The 23,531-nt window shown below is 37.5% G+C and overlaps 1 protein-coding gene across 9 annotated transcripts; it reads right to left on the bottom strand.

Annotated features, from left to right (window-relative positions):
- Positions 1-52: 52 nt before the first annotated feature.
- On the bottom strand, positions 53-23,253 carry TIAL1 (TIA1 cytotoxic granule associated RNA binding protein like 1). 9 transcript variants are annotated; one of them, XM_068951589.1, is made up of 14 exons: positions 22,934-23,193; positions 20,547-20,604; positions 18,802-18,890; positions 15,506-15,602; positions 11,389-11,487; positions 11,012-11,066; positions 10,612-10,699; positions 8,626-8,701; positions 4,575-4,683; positions 4,180-4,275; positions 4,005-4,089; positions 3,590-3,713; positions 2,915-3,054; positions 53-1,488 (listed from the first exon to the last, which is right to left on the bottom strand). In XM_068951589.1, exons 4-14 carry the CDS (start codon positions 15,515-15,517, stop codon positions 1,371-1,373), a joined length of 1,002 nt encoding a protein of 333 aa, XP_068807690.1. In that variant the 5' UTR covers positions 15,518-15,602; positions 18,802-18,890; positions 20,547-20,604; positions 22,934-23,193; the 3' UTR covers positions 53-1,370. The 9 variants fall into 9 exon arrangements, with proteins under 9 accessions (XP_068807690.1, XP_068807691.1, XP_068807686.1 ...); XM_068951590.1 differs by having other exon boundaries at positions 18,802-18,906; positions 22,934-23,167; XM_068951585.1 differs by having other exon boundaries at positions 11,389-11,538; positions 22,934-23,155.
- Positions 23,254-23,531: the final 278 nt, after the last annotated feature.

Below are 23,531 nucleotides of genomic sequence, written 5' to 3'. Positions count from 1 at the left end.
AGTACACAAACAACCCAGCCTCTGTACAGGTTCATCACATGCAAACCACCCATAAAGACAAAAACTTTTAATTAAAAATAAGTCACAACTCAGTGTACTGTATCAACTGCATCTCCATTTACCAAATGGCACATTGAATATTCTCTAAAATAAGATGTTTTTAACAATCTTGTTAAAAAATTCTTGGGCAAAATATTTCTAGACTTAAAAAACATCAAGATTTTTCAAAACACTCAAGATACTATACAACTTATAATAACCTTGAAATAGGTATACAAGGTTGTTAACCAAGGTATTTACATACCAAATAATGTAAAGCAAAAATTCATATTTTGATGACAAAAAGGTGATGCATTAAAGATTTATGAAATTAAAATTAAGGCTCTTTGTTATAGTACTTTATGTAACTTTACATAATAGCCAACTTTGGAAATGTCAGTCTTGCACATTCTTGTCAATCTACTGCATTCAAAGCAGTAGAGTATATTAAGTATTACTTTGAATAATTACATTGCTACTTCTATGTTGAGCATGCTTTTGAAACACTGTAATTATGAAATATTTACAATGTGTAGCCTTCAAACTTTATGTAAAAGCACAAGTATGACTGTCTGATTTGAATACAAACAACATACTTGCAAAAATGTTTTTGCTTCTCAAAATTTAATGCAAATTACTACAGTCTTAATAAGCAAACCATTTCTGAATAGTTTTAATGTGTGCCTGAATGTGGACAGTAAAAGTTACATGAACTCAGACAGTACTGTTTTTCATTTTAGACTGAACTATTCTTTGTACCAGACTTTGTTTTCTTGAAGCATGTAGAAAAATTAAATATTTTTTAAAAAATTACTCCAAGACCTGCATATGTTTTCTGAGTGATGCCTACAGGTTTCCTGAAAAATCAATACTGTCTAGCAGGTTGTAATGATTGGTCCACAGTTTATTTCAGGATGTGTGTTCAAATAAAAGCAACTTGCTTGTTTTCAATGTCATTTCTCTTAAAAAGCACAGTGATAAAAAACACTGAAGACAGAACAAAAAAAATGGAATGGTAACCTAAAGATCAAATTCATTACCCATTTCTCCTACTATATCAAAATTTGTAGTCAGAATTGTCTTTATTGACTTTATTTTAGTTTTTGTACACAAAGAAAAACATGTTCATATCCATAATGAACAAAAACTTAAAAAGGCAGAACTAGAAGACATTTGTGTCCTTCACCAAAGCAAAGCTGTGCTAAAGGTTCCAAACATTTCCATTTTTAAAATAAATATTTTCTTTTTTCATTGTCTACATTCCAGTCTTCAGAGTGTCACTGGAAACTGCAGCCTATCATGAAATACACACTTTTAAACAGAGTCCCAGCTCACTGCGTTTGGTAGCTTGCCATACCATATCCAGCTTGATTAGGTATTACAGGAGCACCTTGTCCCTGGGCAGGTTGAGCACCAAATCCACCCATCCAGGCAGCAGATGGAGATTGGCTTAAAAAGAAATAGAAAACGGAGGAAAAAGAAAAGAAAGAAAAAAAAAATCATGCAAGCCAGTCAAGTTATTTACAAGACAAATTAAAAAACAAAACCAAAAAAATAATAAAACCACTTCCTATACTACCATTCATATCGGAATAGAACGTTCTCTCTCTTTAATGAGTAATTCAGAAGTCTTTTATATTACATTGTAAGTGGTACAACATGTGTGACCTGAAGATATTGTAAGCGTTTAGAAAGCAACATAAGACTCCCACAAACTTTGAGTACTAGTTATATGGGAGAAGAGCCTCCAAAGGCATGCGCTATATACGCATGTGCACTTGCACACACCCCTCACTGCTTAAAGCGTTTAAGAAAACGTGCTGAAGTCTGTCTATGTTGGATAGATCTTTTCAAACTGAACATAATTTCCAAAATAACTTGTTTTAGCTTGCAAATTCTGAAACATTCCAATCCTCAAAAGAAGCCTCTGGACTACACAGGTTTTAATCGTCCAAGAGCTTATGGTCTGGCAACCTGCCAACATCTAGAACAAATTCATTCTACAAAGTCATCAATATACTGCACTTCTCAAACACCAAGTGTAAAAGACTATTTCAATAGGAACAAGGGAACTTACCATTATATTTGCACACAAATAGCTTAATATAATTATATATAAGATTTTTTTGATTTATACTCTGATTTGAAGAAAATATAGTATGACATTTTATTATATTAATAAAAACTAAAAAGTTTTTCGTTGACCGACAATGACATACCATACTTCATAAATGTTACAGTGTTCCTAGATCTGTCCATTTTCAGGTCAACATCAGCAATGCAGAAATGCAAAAAAACTCCAGTCTAATTGGCATGAATACCAATGACAGGTTTATTGTGGCTTAGTATGTTTAATTGACATGAATAGACAGTGTAAAACTATTTAAGCGAAGAAGTTATTTAAACAGAAAGTTGTCGTGAAGACTTCAGGAAGATATCAAGTATTAAAAACCCACCCAAATTCTTACGCTGCAGGATTTAAAAGGTCAGTATATAGTTCCTGCTCTCCAGGATTACGAATCCTTTAGACAAGCACTTTGAGCTCTCTGGTTCAGACTTTCCCAATATCCACCACCTTAATCACATCGATTTTTAGAGACCTGAGAAGACCACCATTTGAAACTCCACCATAAAAGGAGTCAGTGTTTGTTACCTTGAGTCTCAGAACAACCATGTGCGCAAAATTTATTACTGAGTATAGGTTAGAGTGACTCACTCACTATTTGGTGCATGGTAATCATTAAACATAACCTTTAAGCATGTGGGAATCCCCCTAGGAAGGCTTGAAACCTTGTGCAATCCTTGTAATGAAGGAGCCCGAAACTCAGATCTAGCGTTCTTAGAACATTCAAAAACATTAAGTACAATTACTCACTCTACTCCAAAACCCTGTTGATTCCATGCTTGACCATACATTCCATATGATGGTACTTGCCACCCATTAGCCATATATTGCCCATACTGTTGTGGATTTCCATACACTTGGCTCCATTGCCCCCACTGACTGTAGTCCACCTAAGGAGAGAGTAACTCATAGTACTTCAGGTTTTAGAGACAGATTACACTCCTATTTTGCTGCTGAAGGCAAAATTGTCTGTATCAACCACACTGGCTAGAACTATTTAGCAACAGTGACATCAGAAAAATAAGCAAGAATACTGCCACCTTAACTAGACCCTCGTACTGAAAATGGGGGGGGGGGGTGCGTGTGGGTGTGGGTGTACGTGTGCACGCACGGGGGGGTGGGAGGGTGGGGAGTGGGGAGTTAAATATTTGGCTGGATATTCAGCTAGTAAGTAAACTAGCAAGAATCAGAATTACCTCAAAGTTTCTCCCTATCTTGAATCATATCCAGAAGACAGTAACAGATATTCCAGCAAAAATCACTAGCCCAATTTGATGAACAACTGGAACATAACTGAGACAGAACATGGAATTTCATAAGAAACTACTACAAAATTTAGCTATTATAATTTGGAAGGCATTATAGGTATGCACTGTTGCTTTTGTTATACAAACACAGAAATGAACAAAGAAAAAATGTACTTACCTGTTGGAAGTTTTTAGTCATATCAGGGGATTCTTTACCCCAATAACATTTAACAACATGTCCTTCAATTGTGGTTCCATTAACTGAAACAATAGCATGTGCTGCACTTTCGTGGGTTGAAAATCTAAAGAATGGAAAAACATATGAACGTTATATTTTATAGTACTTTCACTTGATCATTAAAAAACAGTGACTCCATACATACAGGAAATCCAGAGAAAAAGATCTGCTTTCACAGATTTTCATCTTCTCAGGTAAAAAGATTGATGGCCACTTTTAAAAGAAGTTCCAAATTTTTCTATGAACACACGGTGACAGCTTTTAATGTAACAGCAGAAATTCATTCAAGTGCAACTACAGAATGACGAAACATTACTATGGTAAAATCACAGACTTTCTTTTGCTCTATTCATACCTGACAAACGAGTAACCTTTTTCTGGAAACACTCTTATTTCCATAATCTGTCCAAATGGTGAAAAAGTCTGTCTCATAAGTTGATCTACAACACACACAATAACGTTTTTGAATTAACAGCCACCTTGGTGTCCAAAAAGCTTCAGTAATACAAGAGGAATAAAAGAAATCATACCTGTAAGCCCAGAGGCAATTCCTCCACAGTACACAGTACAATTTTTTGGACTCGACTGATTTACTACATCTTCAAATCTCAACTGCTTTGTATTATCTATAAAGAGAGAAGGCTGTTTTTAAGCTTGGGGCTAACAGAAACCACACAATCTCAGATACTTACCTTGCACAGAAGTATGAACTGTACACTTAACAAATATATACCATGTTTTATAATAGACCACCACTATGTTGACTTAATAAACTGGAAAGATCTGTTCTTTAAGATCTGGAAGTCAAATCAGACATCTAAGCGAGCGACACGATTTTGATGGCACTACGTCTATTGCTCCAATTTCAGACAACAGTGCCAGGCAAAAGAACAAACACAACACAGTATTAGATGAAGGGCCTTACTTTCTTGTGTACTTTTCGGAGCTGGTGGTTTCCTTGTTGCCCAGTTAGTTCTGATCTGACGGCCTCCCAACCACTGGCCTCCCATGTGTACGATAGCATTTTCTGCATCCTAAAGAGATCAAAATTAAGATTGCAAACATATGCAAACAAGAAGTATGTAAAGCAATTTCTAAGAAAAAATTGGTTGTCAGTTAATTCCATTTACAAAACAAATAACAGTACTGAAAAGTTTCTGAAGTTACGAAGAATCACTAAGCTAGCAGCCAAAATGAAATAACACCAAAGTAATCAGTTACAGAAAAAGTTCTCACATGTGATCTCATAGACAATTCCAACTCCCCATTTTCTACACATGGGATAGAAGCCAACCACAGTCACATATGCGCTATCTTAAAAGAATGAATACCTGTATCAAAATATTCAACAACTGCCCCCCAAAAAAGCACAAAAGTCATCCAGAGGCCAGAAGCAATTATTGAAATGAAAGAAGTTTAATAATACAAAAATCAAATGGTTTTGCCAATTGACTGCATTAAAAATACAATATGCAAAAGTATATTTGATAGTAACAGATGAAAAGTGAGGAAATATTTTTGAATTATCAAAATCCCTCACCGACAGATGGCTCAGATGTAACCCAACTAAATTTTATACCACGAAGGGCATGTTGCAAAAGACGTTTATATAAAGGTTTCAATTTTTCTTTTTTTTTTTTTTTAAAAAACATCTTAATATGAACTCAGCATCATGGACCAAGTTTTATTAGAAAAATCCTAAATTCTGGGAAGGCAGAATGGTAATTATTAAGAAACTGTAAAGCTGAGATATGATAGGATAAAAATGGATTAGGCCTGCAGTTCTCCTTTATTGGCGCTCCCCTCGCCCCAACCCTTTCCACTCTGCTCTCTGGAAACATGCAGTTTTTATGTTCGAGTGCAGATTGCTTCTATGAATTCTGCAAATTTTAAAGTAATTGCATGAACAGGGGTGAAGAAAAGAGTCTATGGCCCAAGTAACTTAACTTGTGCATGAATTAGAAGACAATATCTAAATTCACGCTGTAAGCAGAAACGTCTTGTAAGGAAGCGATAGGTTTGCTAAAACTGCGAGAAGCAGTTTCTTCCCCAACTGTTTTGAAAGGGGAGAGGCAGAGCAAACGGTACACACACTGAAAAGGCTTTTCCAAGGGCACAAAGTTTATGAAGGAAAAATCTATAGCACAAAGGGAGAGTACAGAGAGTTTTAAAATGACTGGCAAGCATTTTGTTGCATACTGAAGGCTTTCCGTTTTAAGAACAAATTCGTCTCAACATCCAATCATTCAGGACCTTGATCCTCGTAAATTCCACTTCTAGAGCGCTTATTTTTAAAACCATGCGTAAATACAATAAAAAAAAGATGACCCACAAGAACAAAATCACTTACTTGAGCACCCTCGCTTCCCAAAAATAATGAATAAGTGACAAACAGAGTAGGAAATCAAACAAGCCCTAATGAATTTTTTTTTTTTAACAGTCTTGAGGATCATACCTATGGCAAAGGGAATTGAGTCCATACCTTAACTGCTCCAGTTCACTGCAATAGCTTTATTTTCTCAGAACTGTGCTTTACATTAAGACCTCAGACTGGAATATGTGAAGTCTGGGAACATACCCCACTTCCCCAATTCTAGCAGGCTGATAATACATTAAAAATAGGCATTAGATATATAAGCATCTCGGGGGGGGAGGGGGGGGAAGGCCTTAACCAAACAGCTACTAGCTGAATGGACATAGTCAAGACAAAATTTTACAAGTACGTTCTAGTATTACATTTAGAATTCACACATTAATTCTGTGGAATGAGTACAGACTTCATATGGGTGTTTTTATGGCTCCAACTTAAGAGAATTCAATAACTCGGGTTCTATACAACTGTTACAACATTTTCTCTATGGTCTCAGAAACGGAACAGAACCTTATAGTAAGGCAGGAGGGGTTCCAGAAAATGAGACCCCTATTTCTGTTGTCTGTATCAGGTGCAACACAAAATAAACAAAGTGTAAGTGCTAAAATACACTAATTCAAGGTATTAAAGTATAATCTCCCCAACTTCTAATATATTAAAATATAATTCTTCCCAATACAAGAGACACACGGAGCTCCTGGAGCGAGTCCAGCAGATGAGGAAGGGACTGGAGCATGTCTCCTATGAGGAAAGGCTGAGGGAGCCGGGCCTGTTCAGCCTGCAGAAGAGAAGCCCGAGAGGGGATCTGATCAATGTGTACAAGTATCTGAAGGGAGGCTGTCAGGAGGATGGGGCCAGACTCTTCTCCGTGGTGCCCAGAGACAGGACAAGAGGCAACGGGCACACACTGAAACGCAGGAAGGTCCGTCTGAACATGAGGAAAAACTTCTTTACTGTGAGGCTGACAGAGCACTGAAGTAGGCTGCCCAAAGAGGTGGTGGAGTCTCCTTCCCCGGAGATGCTCAAAAGCCATTTGGACACAATCCTGGGCAATGTGCTCTAGGTGACCCTGCCTGAGCAGGGGGGTTGGACTAGATGGTCTCCAGAGGTCCCTTCCAACCTTAACCGTTCTATGATTCCGTGAATATAATACGGCATTTGCAAATCTGAAAAAAGTCAGAAAATCTGAAAAAACACTTTTTTTGACTAAGGGTTAACTCCAGATGAGAGTTACAAAAGACAAAAAAAAAAGTTCTGGCATGGAGGACTTCTGACCACACACACGTGCTTATATATCTAAATTCCTGAACTGTTTTTTCTTATGGACAACGTTTAAGGAAAGCTTTTTACACAGTTTCCCCCATGCCATCTTATATGTATTTCTAAACCAATACAACTCAGATTTCCAAATCATTTCCACAACTTCCCTGTGTTCTGAAACACTTCATTAACTTTCAAATTACCAAGAATTACTCGAGTCAATTCTATTATTATGAATAATAGGATATATGGTACTATTTTTATGCATACCATACTGATTAAATTCTAAAAATAACAGGTCTCTAATACGAGTATCAGAAAGGGATGCTAGTCACTTATCTGAAGCATTTTATCCTTAGCATGCATAATACAATCCATTACGTAACAAACAACATTCAACACAATTTTAGTTTTACAACACGTACATACAAAATACTTTAAAGTACAAAATCGACTCTTAGCTACAAATTAATCACCCAATAGACAAAGAGTTATCTTAGTTTTCAAAATGTTTCCTACAACTCAAGTAAAGATCAACCAAAAAAACCATCGGCTGCCTGGGACTGAAGGCAGTACTGTTGCTTTACTGAGATGCAGAGCTCGAGCTAATGAATTCAGCTAGACTTTAGTTTCACAGAATCACAGAATCGTTTAGGTTGGAAGGGACCTCTGGAGATCATCTAGTCCAACCTCCCTGCTCAAGCAGGGTCAGGCATTTGTCTGCATGGGCATGCATATCCGTGGAGAGACTGAGCTTTGGTGTGAAACAGGACCTAACAAACATAAAACCCTGCTGTGTACTGAGGCATTGTATTCCTTAGGATTGAGGGCTCTAGGGCTTCATTTCGTGTGGGGCTGTTCCTTAACATATGGAACCACACTGGACATGGTACAGTACCTCAGCTAATAGACATCCTGCAACTCAAAAGCACTGCTGAACAGACACTTCACTCACTAAAAATGAGCAATGGGTTCAGAAACTAAACTACAAAAACCCTGACACAAATAAACTTTGTCTGTTCAGGAATCTTCTTTCCACAACGTTCCTGCAGCACCACAATCATCTATATTGTTTCAATGCTTACCACAAATAATGGAATTTTTAAGTTTTTTCTTGCAGGCTCAAAATTATTTCCCTTGGGAAAGCCTGATACATACTGAAGATATAAAAAGGAAAACTAGAAGTGGAAAATCCGCAATCACAAATATCTGACAGAAAGACTAATACTTAGAATTCTGGCCAAAGTGACTTCAGATTGGCATTTCTTTATTCAGAGCCTGCATGAATACTTATTCATATGAACTTAATTTACCTTTAAATCTACACCAGTTTGTGATTACTCACCAGTTTGTTATAAAAAGATACAAAACCATAGCCTTTTGACTTTCCAGTTGCCATATCTTTAACTACCCGTGCATCCCTGTGAAAAGAAGCACAGCTATATGAGGCTAATATTAATAACCTGCAAAATAAAAACTAAAAGGAACCACACACACTGTATTGTGAGCATAATTTTTTCTTATAAATTCAGTTAGCCCTAAAACTACAGTCATTCCTGAACTCTCCCTATTGCTTCTTTACCTGTTAGAAAAAAGCAGTAGGACAAAAAAATAACATGTAATAAACATGCAACCTATCCACATAACCTATACTGGCTAAAACTAGAAAGTTCAAATTTGAAGTATAAAAGAAACAAAGTTTCCTTTTCTAATATTCTATTGGCTAGGGTCCGCTAAGGTTTACTGTTCTATATATTACGGCAACAATTCTATCTACTTCACCATGCATTTTCTAAATAGTTAAATGTCTTCTGCCTAACGATACCAAATATATGAAATATTAAAAAAATCGAAAAAGAGGAAAAAAATAGGAATTAAAAGGCATACATGGCCTGTTAACAGATTTCTTTATTTTTCTCGGTCAATTCTCTACCATCATTTTGGAGTTTGGGCAGCTGTAAATTTTGAAAAATTGACATTTTAAGAAATTTAAGAAAGGAGAATAAAACTAACAACAATGCTAAGCACACCAGTACGAAAACAACAAATTTACACAGAAATTTTAGTGAGTAAGTTAAAATGATTGGAAATATAGAACTGCACTGAATATAGAATGTTAAAATGTAAATACTAAAATATGTATATATAAATAATGTATAATAAGAATAAATAGAAATGAGAAAAAATCTACAACTGAGTTCCAGTGTGCACAGTTCCTTGCAGTTAGCCTTCAAGATCCTGTCCATTCTTATGAGCAATTCTGCAAAATAACCAGAATGCTATTACTTTTAATTGTGACTTGGACTTTAGAAAAACTGCAGGTCTCAGGTATAAATATAGATTGAGAAACAGAAACCTGAATTATTCTCTTTACACCGATTTTTAAACAGTACTACTTACCACATTAAGAGACAAAAAGCAAAATAAACAAAATAGCAGAGGTAAGAAATATGATTTATATTTCATTTAAAAATATGCGTACAGAACAAGAGAAAAAATAAGAATTTTTGTTCTTAGAAATATATTCCTGTAAATTAGTATAACAATGTTCATGTGCAACTTTAAAGGCTTTTTATAAAGCTAAATTGATAGAAGATCAAACTTCTTTGCAGCTGTACTCTTAAAGACGTACATACTGTAGCTCTTACAAGGATTCTTGTAATATTAAAGATGTTGAATTAAAACAGCAGATGACTTATATCACCTGAATTATCTATGAGAAGTTTAAAGAAACTTTCTCTTCAGGGGCTGAAGAGTGCACATATTGTAAATTCAACGTTCTTTCATTTAGATATTATAATCTTAATTCATCCCCTGTTCCCATCTAGAGAAGTTAATTTCATTCTCAAAAATAAATACTATTTTTTCAAAACATCCACAACTTAAAAACTAGTTCCTTCATAAGATTATACTCTTGTAATTACCTATACTGCCTATAAAGCGCAGTATAAAGGCATATAAAATGTTGAAGTTGCAACATACATCACTTATAAGTCAAGTCACTATTCTGTACACATTCTGAACAACAAAAAGTCACACTTTAAGAGTAATTAAATTTTAATAAAAACTTGAACGATATTAGCACATAAATTAGGTTAAAAGCATATTGTTTTCAACAAAACTGGAGCACAGAATTAAATTACTATATTTACAAACACGTGATAGATACACGAGATCAAACAAAAATTCCCTCTTTATTGCCCACCCAACATACGGAAAAACACATCAGAGAAATGATCTAAAAGATAAGGAATACTATTTCATTCAGAAGCAAATTTCTACTATTGCATTCTCTAATACTGATATTGATGATTTTGATTATGATACTTACGATATTTTACCAAAAGGAGCAAATGCTGACTTGATGTCTTCTGTTGTTATTTCTGGACTTAAATCCCCAACGAACACATGGAAGTGATCTGAAAATAAATAATTTACTAATCAAATATTTAACTGCTAGCTAAAATTTTAACTCCTGAGACAGCGATGCTCCGCGTACGGCACTGGGAACCACGAACACCCAGGATTCCATTTCATGCGCAGCAGCAATTTAGTCTGTCCGCTCCAGTTTCCCCAGTTGTAAAGCAGAAACAGAAGAATTAGTTTGCAAAATGCTCTTAAATACAAGATGGGAAGGAGAAAACAGTTATGTTTAAAGGCATTTATAACAACTTATTTCCACATTTTGAAATATTTGCACACAAGTGATACTGTCGCATTACTTTACTTACTGGATGTATCTTTTTTCTGGCTACTTGGTGTTGTCGCCCAGTTTACTTTGACCTCCTGAAAATAAGTGTAAGATTTAGTGTAAATTCAAGAAAATTCTTATGTTTTGTAAGTTCATTCAGAGGTTGTTTACAACTGTTAACGTTTACAAATTATCTTTCAATATGAAAAACTAGTGCTTAAAACATCACAAACTATAAGGATACTGTGTTTCCTAAATATATTTTTTCTATCAAGTAGTATCTTATTCTAAATAGTACTTAACTTTGGTAAACATCTTCATTAACATTAATGTCAAAGGTTTAGGTGGCTTTTTTGTTTGTTTGTTTTACACAAACCTATTTTCCTTTAACCTAAGATTACAACGTATACAACTTACCTTTCCCAAAATTTTTCTCCCATTCATAGCAGCTAATGCAGCAGCTGCATCTCTGTGTTCATAAAATTCCACAAAGCAATAAGGGTCATTGCTTGTATGCTGCAAAACAGAAAATCCAACAGAAGAGTTGACCCTTCTGCTATCGGGTTGCTGAGAAGAAAATCCAGGAAAATATATTACTTATAGCTAGAAACTTTAAGAGTGATTTGCATTAGATTTATGAAATAGCCTTTGAAATTACACTTAAAATTTAAGAATTACTAACACGGACTTCTTGAAAGATCTAGCAATTTCTGAAGTATAGTTCACTTTATACGAGGGCTCAATATTTTAAAGTCTACTAAATTTAAAACAATTCAACTATCAGAAAGGTGATCTGCAGACTGGATTGGAGGGTGGGGGAGAGAGAAAGAGAGGCAAAAAGGTAAGAAAGTAGAGAAGAGCCATGACAATTGTCCTCTGCCTCTAATACGTACACAAAGTCTGAAAGGTTTTTCCCCAGAAACCTTCCTCAAATCTCTCTCTCTTCATCCTACTTCAGGAGTCTTTCCTCTTATTTGCCTGAAGAATCGCTAGCAGACAGCCACCTAGAGCTTGCATATTTTCAGCCTCATGTGAAAAATGTTACGCTTAACTAATAACTGGGAAATACACCTTTAAAAGGACTCAAAATAGTTTAAGACTGAGGGAGGAGATGATATAATCAATGGATTACCCTGCTGAATCTCAAGTATGATCCGTTTTTTGTAAACTGGCCTTTCAAATCACCTTTAAAAATACCAACTGACAAACAAAGCTTACTGAAGTATTAGATGTACTGAAGATAAGTGAAGTAAAAGTTTTCAGAAAAGTTGATCAAGTGAAAGTGATGATTCGAATACAAAATTCTAACATTGGATTTAAGCTGTCTGACAAATGCCACGAGTATAAAAATTGGAGCATTACATCAAAATATCTACATTAACAATGTTGTATGTACAATTCATGCACCAAAAGATGATAAACACTAATACAAAACCAAATTAAAATTATTTCTTGCATGTTTTCAAAAGGCTCTAATTTGTAAACAACTACTTTGCTACCAGCATTCTTGCTATCGATTTCCCCCACTGGCAAGAAGAGCTTAGCGTTAAAGTTAATACTAGGCCTTTATCAGTTTCACTGTTTAACTTTTGATATCGCTATGCGCCAGTATGAAGTATCAGAACACAAATAAATCCCAATTCTGTTCCGTAAAACTGGACTGCATGTCTTCAAACATAGTTCAGTTGAAGAAGGGAGATGAACCTGAACAAGGGAGACCACAAAGATCTAACAGATGAACCAGTCACGTGGCCTTGCATATATCAAAAATGATGAAATAGTCCTAAGTAGTCCTTCTAAGTACTTTCAGTATGAAATATTCCCAATGGGCAAAATGAACAGACAGAGAGAAAACATACCCAAGATTACAAAAATATAGTTAACAACTACTAAGTGATTAATCGACGCATTGACCTCAGACGCCCCAAAACACTCAGACTTAATTCACCTCTCCTCCCACACTACTTTACTGCTGCACAATGGGAAACGCATGTGAGGCTTTAATAGATTTAGTGCAGTTTATGCTTCAATTAAAATCCATCCTACGTTTACTTTCAGATTGTGAAGAGGTCTGTTTTAGCGCCAAAGCCTTGTTCAGACAAGGAAAGAGCCTCTTTTGTAGATGCCTCCATCCATAGGTGTTCAAGACACCTAGAAACACTAGTCACATTGCCCCTCTGAGTATTATATATCCCCCCAATGAACACCTGAAATCTCTACACACTTGATGTTCGTGCCACATCTACCAAAAAAAAAAAAAAAAAAGAGCGAAGACATGCAACAGTTGATACAACTGGCTAAAGAGAAGAAACTCAAAAGGAAACATCCTGCTATAAACGTGACTGATGAAGATAGTAATAATATAAGAAGTACTTAAACATAAGCTAGTGTCTACGAAAAGTTGATTACAGTACAATGATTAGAAGGATGGACAATGTAAACAGGTACTTTGATAGTTATAGCTGTGACTTTCACAGCATTACAGCTGCAGGCCAATTCCACTCTAGAATCCAACCACAAAGTTAACTGGGCACTCAATTTCAAAGCGTAAGCATGACTTAATGTTAGTTTGAAATGTCTTTTAATTTTAAGAAATTGTTTTTAATAGCAACTGAACCACTAACAAACCATACAAAAATACTAAAACCCTGCAAAATATACAGGTAAAGGCATAACTAATATCTGTATTTTACAGTATTTACTAGAGAGTATCATTTTAATAGGTTTGCTACTCTAACTGAAACAAGATACTGTCCTCCTCTTTATTTTCTCTCAATATTCACTTTGGACTGTAGAGTAACTACAACAAATCGCTCCACATTTAAAAATATGTTTTAAGTAGTATTAGTACAAAATTTACAGTAGATTTGAAATGCAGATATACTTTAATGGAGGAAACAGAACACTCCTCTTAGATATTTATAGGCAAAAGACACTGCCCTTTCTAGCTTCAAATATTAATTCTCATTTAGCTCTTCTCCCCTCACCCTTTCTTTGTGAAGTACATCAGATGACTCCGGAGCAGCCCAAGGTAAAGAGAGCCCACAGTGAGTAAATGGAATATCTCAAAACTCAGTGAAGTTTTGAATCATGATAGATTGCTTGGTGACAGGTGTTAAGGTCAGCTAAGTATGTTCACCTCCATACATGACTGAATTGAGCTGCAAGTAGCTTTTTCTTATATGCTCAGTGTATAAGGATGTTTCACATGTTATTTCCACGGTATTTAAAATCTTAAACCAGAAAGCCTGGATCAAGGTAAAAGTAGTGTTGGAATTTCTCATCCGGTTCTCAAGAAAACAAATTGATGCTAACATCTCTCATAGTCAGCTGAAGGGTGAATTGGCAGTACCTTATTTCTGAAGAGTATAGGACAATCAGAACTCTTTCCTCAGAGTAAAAACTAACAATCGTGCAGTGTTACACATTCTGTTTAGATACCTTTCTCCAGTAACTTTCTAGAGAGAGAAGATGTGGCAGAGGAACAAAGAGAATGATTAAACAAGTGTTAGGTGGTTAATGAACTGGCTAAAGACAAAGAAGTAGTGCACTGTACTGAAAGCAAAAGCAGACCACAGAAGTTACTAGTGGTATTTCTCAACGATGAATCTTGTGACCAAATTTAACACTTTCATTAGTGATCTTGGTAAAAATAACCTGACTGTACTCAGAAAATCTGTATATGACAAGTTAGCAGGAAGAGCTGTAAGAAGTTCAGAGAAGAATAAAGGAGATCATATGGAAAACCAGTTAAAGAAACAAAGATCACACATAGCAAAAGTTCTGATTAGTCTCTACCTGCTAGGAGTTTATCAGGTATAAATGCAGAAGGAAGGAAGTCTATTAGGGAGTGACATGCTGAACAGGAGATGTCAACAAGATCACAGAAACGGCTAACAACCCTAAATGCACCAGAGCATTTACAACGGAGACAAGAAAGCATTAATACTTACCAATAGTTTGTACAAAAGACCTTATCTGGAATATTATGGACGTTTTGTCACTTTATTCCAAGAAAAAATTAATTTAAGAACAGACAGGTGCAGAAAAGGGCTATTCACATCGGCACAGAGGAGGCTCAGAAGAGCAAAACTTGTTTTGAAAGACTTTTGACTGTTCATAGTCAAAAAAGTAATAGCCCAAAAGGGAAAGTTACTGAAACTCATGTTCAAATAAAGTCAAAAAAGTACAAAATAGCCTGAATTAGACTGGATTTAGATCAGAAATAATAAGGTTTCTTATAATCAGAACAATGTGGTTCTGATGAAAGGGGGGGGGGGGCAAAAACCCTTTAAAGTGGAACCTCATCATTAGCTAGCAGAACAGATACGCAGATATGGCTGGGCCACTGGAAAAAGTACAAGACTGAACTCAGTAAGTCTCTCTTGCAAAAGATTATCCCCACATCCAAATACAATCAATCTAAAAAAAAGCTAACTTATCCATCATGTTAAGATATCACCAAGCTCCATTTATTTTCTACATTTTTATACTAAATTATATTTGTTACCCCCCTGGATGTGGAAGGCCTTACCTCTGTTATCATTTTACAGCTTTTGCATGGTCCAATCTGGCTGAATAACTGAAGTATAAGTACTTCAGTCACATCTCTGGAGAGGTTTCCTACATAGCTACACAAGGAAATAAAAAACAAAATCTTAAATCAGCAATTTTCAACTTCTTGAAGTTAATTGTGATTTCAAAACCTCAAATGACTAAGAAAACCTTCCCTTAAAATATCCCAGATATTTTAAACTGAAAGACAGTATTTACAAATGATTTCATGATACAGTTTTAATGCAACATTCATATGGTTTCTAGATTATAAAATTGGCCATATAAAGGAGATCATGAAACTTGAAACAAACGTAATACCGGACACCAATATTTAGTACCAATGCTTTTTTGGTAGAGAAATGTCAAATGCAGAAAGAATATTGCTCAGGAATGTTGGATAGCACAGGCAACCAATTGGGCAAAGATGCTCAAGTGTCACTTCCCCCTGAGCGTCTAATTGATTTGACTTTTGAATCTGGGTCTGAACTCATACCAACTCTCTTATTATTTTAGTAGTAACTAACAGACATAAATTGTGCTGCCTTGCAAGCGGCCAACTCAGTTTGTTCTCCTGAACACTTGGAAAACCAGCCCACTCACAAATAGGCAAGGCAACTTATGCAGTATTATGCCATGCGAGCGCTCCGCATAGCATCTATTTCAACTACTACTACCTTGGTGAAAACTCAAATTTTGGCAGAATTTGAACGTCATTAAGATTTCCTACTTTTTTGTTTTTAAAACCTGAGAAATAATCCCAAGTTTTGAAATACCTATCAAGTTCAGATTAAAAAGTCCTACAATTACCCAGATATCCAAAAATCCAATAGCAGAGTTTTAGAACTACTTCTAGATACTCTGCCAGATTTTAACACACACAAAACGTAAGATCACATCACGGAGACTGCTGAGAAAAAGCCACACATACAAAACTTAATTCTCAAAAAAAAAAAAAAAAAAAAAAGAGACTAGTTTGGAATGATACTCAAAATTGTAAAATTGTGCTAAGTGAAAGGCTTTTCATAGCAACAGAACTCAAAATTGACAATACTGAAAGATTAATTATTTTTTAACATAAGCCTCTTGAGATATGAAGTATTCAAAAGCAACTAGTAAACAAGAGCAGAACTTCTGTGATTTATCTGTTAAAACAACAAACACATTTTATTCATCTTACTATTCTCTATTTTACTATTCATTTACTATTAAATAATTTCATAATGCAGCAAACAAAAGTCAACCTAAGCTGTTAATATACTTCAGTGAGCATAAGTGCCAAACAGTATTTCTTAGTTAATGCATAAGCCAAATACTTCTCACTACAGCAACTCAGAGTGCACACTTTTTTGCTTACTGTTAATTTCGTTGAGTAGAATTTTGAAAAGTAATTTCTGTGTTTGACAGGTGGACTTATATTAGCTTCAACAAAATTAAAATTGACATGACTTGCTTTCATTTGGGCACCACACAATGAAATCAACAGTTTTTGTTCATGTTGTTACTCTTTCAAGAACTACCAAACAGTTCTGCAATTTCTCAGTCAGGACTTAAACATAACATGAGATTTGGAGTGAGTTTCTTAAACCGGAATATAGAAATGTCCACTGAAAGCATTCATACACTTATTTTCTTACTAAACATGCATGAATTAATAAAACTCATTTTTAGAAGCTACATTTGTAGCTTGTATTAAGTTACAAAGCTTTTCACTAAATAAGTTAAAACTTGCCAAAATTAGCAAATAAGACTTATTATACGACAAATTGTCTGCCTCATTGACTTAATTCTCTATACTGAAAATTTAACAGTTAAACATTTATCTACATCTTATTTCTGAAACCTTAACTATGTTTTTGTTAATCATTCACTAGAGTTAAAAATGCAAACCATTAATCGTTTTACATGAAAATATTAACCTTTGCAGATATTACTAAAATCAGATGAAAACTGATTACAAATAAGAATTCCTACAAAAAATTGTCAGTATCACTGTGAACTTATTACTAGTACTTATTTCCTTTGTATGCTGTAGAACAGTATTAGTTAATATCATTCCTGAACAGCATACTGTTACAAGCAATTGTACTGTAGCACAGACAAAAAAAAACAGATACAGTAAAGTCCTACCAACTCTATTTCTGGTGCAAAGTCATATTAGGTAAAAAATACAATTAACAAAATAGAAAACAAAAATCTCAGCATCTTCTGCTTAACATTAATATGTATTTTAGAAATGCAAAACATTCTGAAAAACAGTCTGAAGAATTCCTTTTCGTCTGGCAACAAAGCCAGGAAAACCATGCTTTACAAATCTTTCCAATTAAGATGGAGTAAGTTATGCTAATTGCTAGACGAGATAATAGCTGGTTTCCCAATACCATGGTGTCTTCTTCAAAATAGTTGTGACAATGTTACACCATAAACTTTAACTATGAAACAGGTTGCCTCTTTGTAAAAAAAAAAAAACAAAAAACAAAAAAAAACAAACCACAGCAGGGTAATTTTGCATCAACTGATCACTAGTCTTAAAGGGTATGTCAGCTCCTAATGGTCCATTAATTCTCTAAAAAGGATATGATAAATACTGCCTTGGTGTATAATATCATCATAAATAAATGGCTTTAGCACCTTTCTCAAACTGCTAAAACTCTAAAGCCTGAACACACCCTGAGATTAGTTCACAATAAAACGCTCATGTAACAAGCACAACATCGACACTCAAATCTCTTGAAGCATATGTAAAATACAAGAATACAAACCTCTACAAATTTCAAATGATATACTAAAGAGTAAGGCTCGATAATTAATTTTATGGCTTTTTAAGTTAGTAGGTTGCAGTAACATTAATCTCCTTCAGAACAGTTAAAGATGACTTAAAAAAAAAAAACATACAAGGAAACAGCTTTAGTGTACAATGTTTGAATGCTATATAACTAAGGAAAGAAACGTATTCAGCACATTAGGAACAAAAACCTTACCTTTCTGGAAACATAAAACTTTTCTCAGCTGATGCTAATCACCTGGCACATGTAGCCAGACTACTGAGGTACCCAGTTTCCCCTTTTTTAGCTCAGCTTATGCATAGAAGTAACACAGTATTTTCTATTCTACTTTTTGAAACCAAAATAAGCAGAACCACACCTAAGGAAACATATGGCATTAAAAAAAATGCTATCGCATTATATTTCAAACTTTTTGTTTTGTTACATCCTAGAGGATATATCATTCAAACTTTTTCAAAATGATAAAACCCAACAGAGAAGAAGCACTTACTATACTTTTATAGGCTGTTGTCTTGGTTAATGTGACAGGGCAGCAAAAGTTGTGGCTTTTTGCATACAGGCAATAGTGTTTGTTCCCTTCTGCAAGTTTGAAGCACTTAAATACCAATTAATAAGCACATACAAAAAACCCAAATCAGATATATTTATATTCTGATATAAAATTTCAATATAATATACTTCTGAACGCTGCTGACAACACAAAGAATAAGAAACTATTTGAAATTCAGAGATCTTGTAAAATTGTCTAACGAAGAAAAGAAGCATATATCAGCAAGCAGTTGATTTTAGAATTAAATTCTCAGGCTTGAACAGAAAAATCCCCTTTGTGAAGGCAAACAGGTTTTCATTGTATCCTAGACAGGTAAGGAAGAAAGGGACATTTACAGCCATTACTTTTTCGTCCACAAAAGATCTCCTACATACTATTTGGAGGAAAGATAGTAAATATGTTTTTACACTCATGCAGACAACATGCAAGAAACGGCAGATTCTATATTTAAATGAAGAAAGTGCAATAAGAAACAAGGTAAGTGATGACATGAAAGTATCACAGAAATTCTAGTAGCACGTCTCTGACCAGTGCTAGTGAGCTACAGGAAATAAAATGATACCAAGAAAAATCCACTCTGTAGACTCCACTAGCAGACACTATTCCTCTATAAAAGAGCTCAACTGAGAGGAAACATAACAGGTAAGTGAATCCAGTTTCAGGTTCAAAACTGAAGAGTCTTACTTCAGCACGCTGTCTGGATTCCACAACTCCTACTATGTAACAAGGCAAGGCTTGTATAACAACTTACAGGTATGTTAGCGATTGTTCATGAAAAGTTTTTCTAATACCATTAACACAGAGAACACACAATTTTGGAACTTTTCTTCTGGTTGCGTCAGCTGAGAGCACTGGCAACACACTAAGCTTCTGGTAGTTTAAAGTTTCTAGCTTAAAGCAGAAACAGGACTTTGATACTGCTTGCGATGGAAAGAGATTTTTACAGCAAGCACAGAAAACAGTAGGGCTTTCAAATGTCCTATAAAAAAAATCCACAGTCTAGTGCGCTTGTTTAGGGCCTGCAAAAAATTTACAGTTCGATAACTTTCTGTAACATATTTGATTTGAGAGGTGCTGATCAAAATCTGGATGCCAATGTTGGATATACAGCACAAAGGTCCACCTTTCTGAAGTTATCGTCAAATTGTTAAAAACAGTAAGGAAAAATTTTTGACAGAAAATATTGAATTTATTCTTCACATTGCTATAAAGGCCTACCAGTTATAAAATATAAGACATAAAAATGTAAATGGTCTCTATTTTCTATATTAAGACTGAAGATACTTTGAACTTTAGACTTTCATGACTGACCTATCATGACTGAAAACAATGTAACAACCCCATGAGCACTGCAAATGGGAGCAACGGTTATTTCTGAGATAGTTAAGATGGGCATAGATATTAGATGACCACTAGTTAGGTGGATTTTTCTTTTACAATTAAGATGTTTGCTTTTAAGTGTATTGTACGTGTGAAAAAAAAAAAAAGAAAATCCTTCTTAACACACAGGTCTGGCTTTTCCTTGCTGAAGGAATAAATGAAATAGCAAAGACATCCATAAAGTACCACTTAATTTATCAGCCAAGTGCTTATGCACATGGTCAAATAGCTACAGAAACAATTTGCTCTTCACACACTTTTTTTCCTGTAAAAACAAACAAATAAAAATAAAGAGTTCAACTTACAATATTATTAGTTGCTCTTGAAGGTCAGCAAGTCTTTCGTTTATATGAAAGATCACAACTGCCATACATGAGAAGTTATTACCCAGGACAGTAATGTTTAAAAAAAACATTTGCAACTCTAAATTTAAAGATACTTCAGATAAAAGTAGGGACGAGAGGGAGATGTAAGAAATCCTAAAGCAGAATTTTTGTATCCTACAAAAGAGTCCTCGAAGAATTATAGGAAAGCAACCTTCGTGACTGTGGTTACCACAAAGCTACTAGGAAATGAATGTATATGCTGTTTATTAGTTTGACAAATTAAACAAGGAGTAATGTGAGCGGTAAAGCATCTCGGGCAACTGCAGAGATGATATTTGAGACATCTTAGTACAAATGTAAATTTTTCCTCGTCAGTGACTAAGGGCTAAGTCAGGTCACTGCTGGAAAGGTTAGTAAGAACCCACTCCCAGCACAGTACCACAGCTTGTTGCCAGTAACAAAAGCACTTTTAAACCTGGTCTAGATATAGACTCTGGACAAATCAGGAAGAGAGATGAACCATGAAAATAAAACTGAGTTAAACACGGTGTACCTTTGCCCTTTTCCCTCCTCTCATTCTAAAGCAACAGCCTGAAGACTACTTTCCACTTCCAGGGCCAAGAAAACTCAGACCAGTTGGGCAGCCAACATACAAAATAAAATCATTTAAGATATGTTTATTCAAACCATGCATCTGAGGGAGCAAAGACTAAGTAGATACTTATACTACGCTACAAACAAATTAATAACATTTTTGCAGACATAGGAAAGAGAAAAAACACAAATTGCCTTGAAAAGCCTTAAATGCCAAGTCATCATTTTGGTAGTGGCAATGACAAAGTAATTCAGAGATATTTTGCTCTGTTTCCATTGTTTCTCAAAAGTGGCCTTCAACCCAAATTATCTTTGAAAACCTTTCAGAAAGCGAATGTCCCAATAACTAAATGGACAAAGATTTCATTTGGGCAGTCTTGAGCTGCGTTTCGCATATGGGCATCCTGAACACTGTACTGTTGAGACTCCCTTTCTGACATGGACAGCCTGAACATTGTACTGTTCATGCAGCATGTAACATCCTTGGCAGCTGGAAACTGAAAATCTATGAACTAATTAAAATAATCAAGAACAGCATTATACACTCTCAAATGCCTAAGCATATACACTAGCCCCCCCAGTATAAATCAATACTATTAAAAACAAAAAAAAAACACCTGCAGAGTTGAAAAGAACTCAATGGCAAGGAAAAAAACCCTCAAATTTATATTTTTAAAGAGAAAATATATGCCAGCCCCCTATTTTGAATATTAAACCCTGTATAGAGGCATGGTCAAGGTACAGTTATTTGTTCTGCCCGGGCCTGACAGAATGTTGTTTAAACACACTGCAAAATACTGGAGGTGGGGGGGGGGGGGGGGGAAATCAATGTTTCCTATTCTGCCCGTTGCAAAGGAAGAGCCTTCTTTTACACTGCCCTTTATCCCACCCACCACAAACAGAGAGCAGACAAAGAACTTCGTTAATGTCAGGACAACTGTAGACGGGGATCCGAGGAAGGGTGATCCGTTTGCCCCGGCGCGGCAGCGGGCACTCTGCTGCCGCACACGCAACCCCGAGGAGAGGCGGGCGCCCGCAGGCAAAGCGGCGGGGCTCCCAACCCTCTTCCCTCTCCTCCCAGCTCGAACAGGGAGCCCCCCTCGCCTAAACCTGCCAGGCGCCGACTACCAATCCTGAGTCGCTCCACCGCCACCACTACGGCATCTCCGCTATTCCCTTTTTCTTTTTTTTTTTTTTTTCCTCCACCGAATCCGTATGACTCGAGCCTGAACCCTTCCTGCCTCTCCTGCTCCCGCTTACGCTCTCCCATGCCGTCTCCGTGGCTCTTTCTCCTCTCCACCCCAGGCACCATCCCCCTCCGCTCCGCAGCCGACCCCCGCTCCTCCCTGCCGGCTCCCAGCTCTGCACCCCGCTCCCCACCCCTCTCGCACACTCTCTCCGCAAGTCTCCTCCGCACCTCTCCCTCCCGCCGGCAGCCTCCTCCCCGCGCTTCCCCGGCTCCCGCCGCGCCTCCCCGAGCCCCCCTTGTCCGCAGACGCCGCTCCCTTCCCCCCCCACCTCGCCATGCACCCCCGCTCCGCGCGCCCGGCCGGCACCCTCCCCGCCCCCCACCCCCCCCCCGCGGCCCGGCCACGCACCCCTCCGGGAGCGCATCCCCCTCGCCTCGCCTCCCGCCAGGCCGACCCCCCCTCCCCGCGCCCCCCCCCCCGCCGCCGCCGCCGCCGCCGCCGCTCCCCGCCACCCAGGGCCCGCTCCAGCCTACCCGCCGCCCCCAGCCGCCACAGCTCCCCCGCGGCCCACTCCCCACTCACAGGGTCCTGGGCTGCCCGTCGTCTTCCATAATGGTGCGTGAGCGCCGCTCTCAGCTGGAGCCGGGGGCAGCGCTGGGGGGGAGGGGGCTCCGCCGCGCAGGCAGGAGAAGGGAAGGTGAGGGCGAGGGCCCCGGCTCCCCTCGCTCCCTCTCCAGGTCCCGACACCGCAGCCCGATCAGGAGAGGGAAGAAGCACCACAAAATGGCCGCCGCCACCAGACACTCAGGAAGCCGCGCTCTGCGCAGCCGCGGCCCGCTCCCTCTCCGGCCGGGTTCTCCTTCCCGTTCCCCTCCGCCGCGCCGCCGAGCGCGCTGGGGGTTGTAGTCACTGGCCGGGGCGGAGCGGCCGAGAGCCGAGCTGGCCCCGCCGGCCTTCTGGGAGCTGTAGTCCCCCGGCGGCGCCCCGCGCCGCTCTGCCCCGGCAATCGGGCAGCGAAGAAACTACCGCTCCCAGCATGCGCGGCGGCGGAGCCAACAGGCACTTGGGCTGAGCGCGGCCTACGCGCTGCGCTCCGCGACAGGCCGGGGCTGCGGTTTCCTGCCCGCCGAAGGGGGCGAGTCCGGCCGCCGCTGATTCGCCAGGAGCAGCCCGGGAAGAT

The sequence above is a fragment of the Struthio camelus genome, chromosome 7 (genome assembly GCF_040807025.1).
Source record: "Struthio camelus isolate bStrCam1 chromosome 7, bStrCam1.hap1, whole genome shotgun sequence".
In the NCBI taxonomy this organism is placed as follows: Eukaryota; Metazoa; Chordata; class Aves; order Struthioniformes; family Struthionidae; genus Struthio; species Struthio camelus.
The sequence above is the reverse complement of the archived record's forward strand: the minus strand, read 5'-3'. Positions and strand labels throughout refer to the sequence as shown.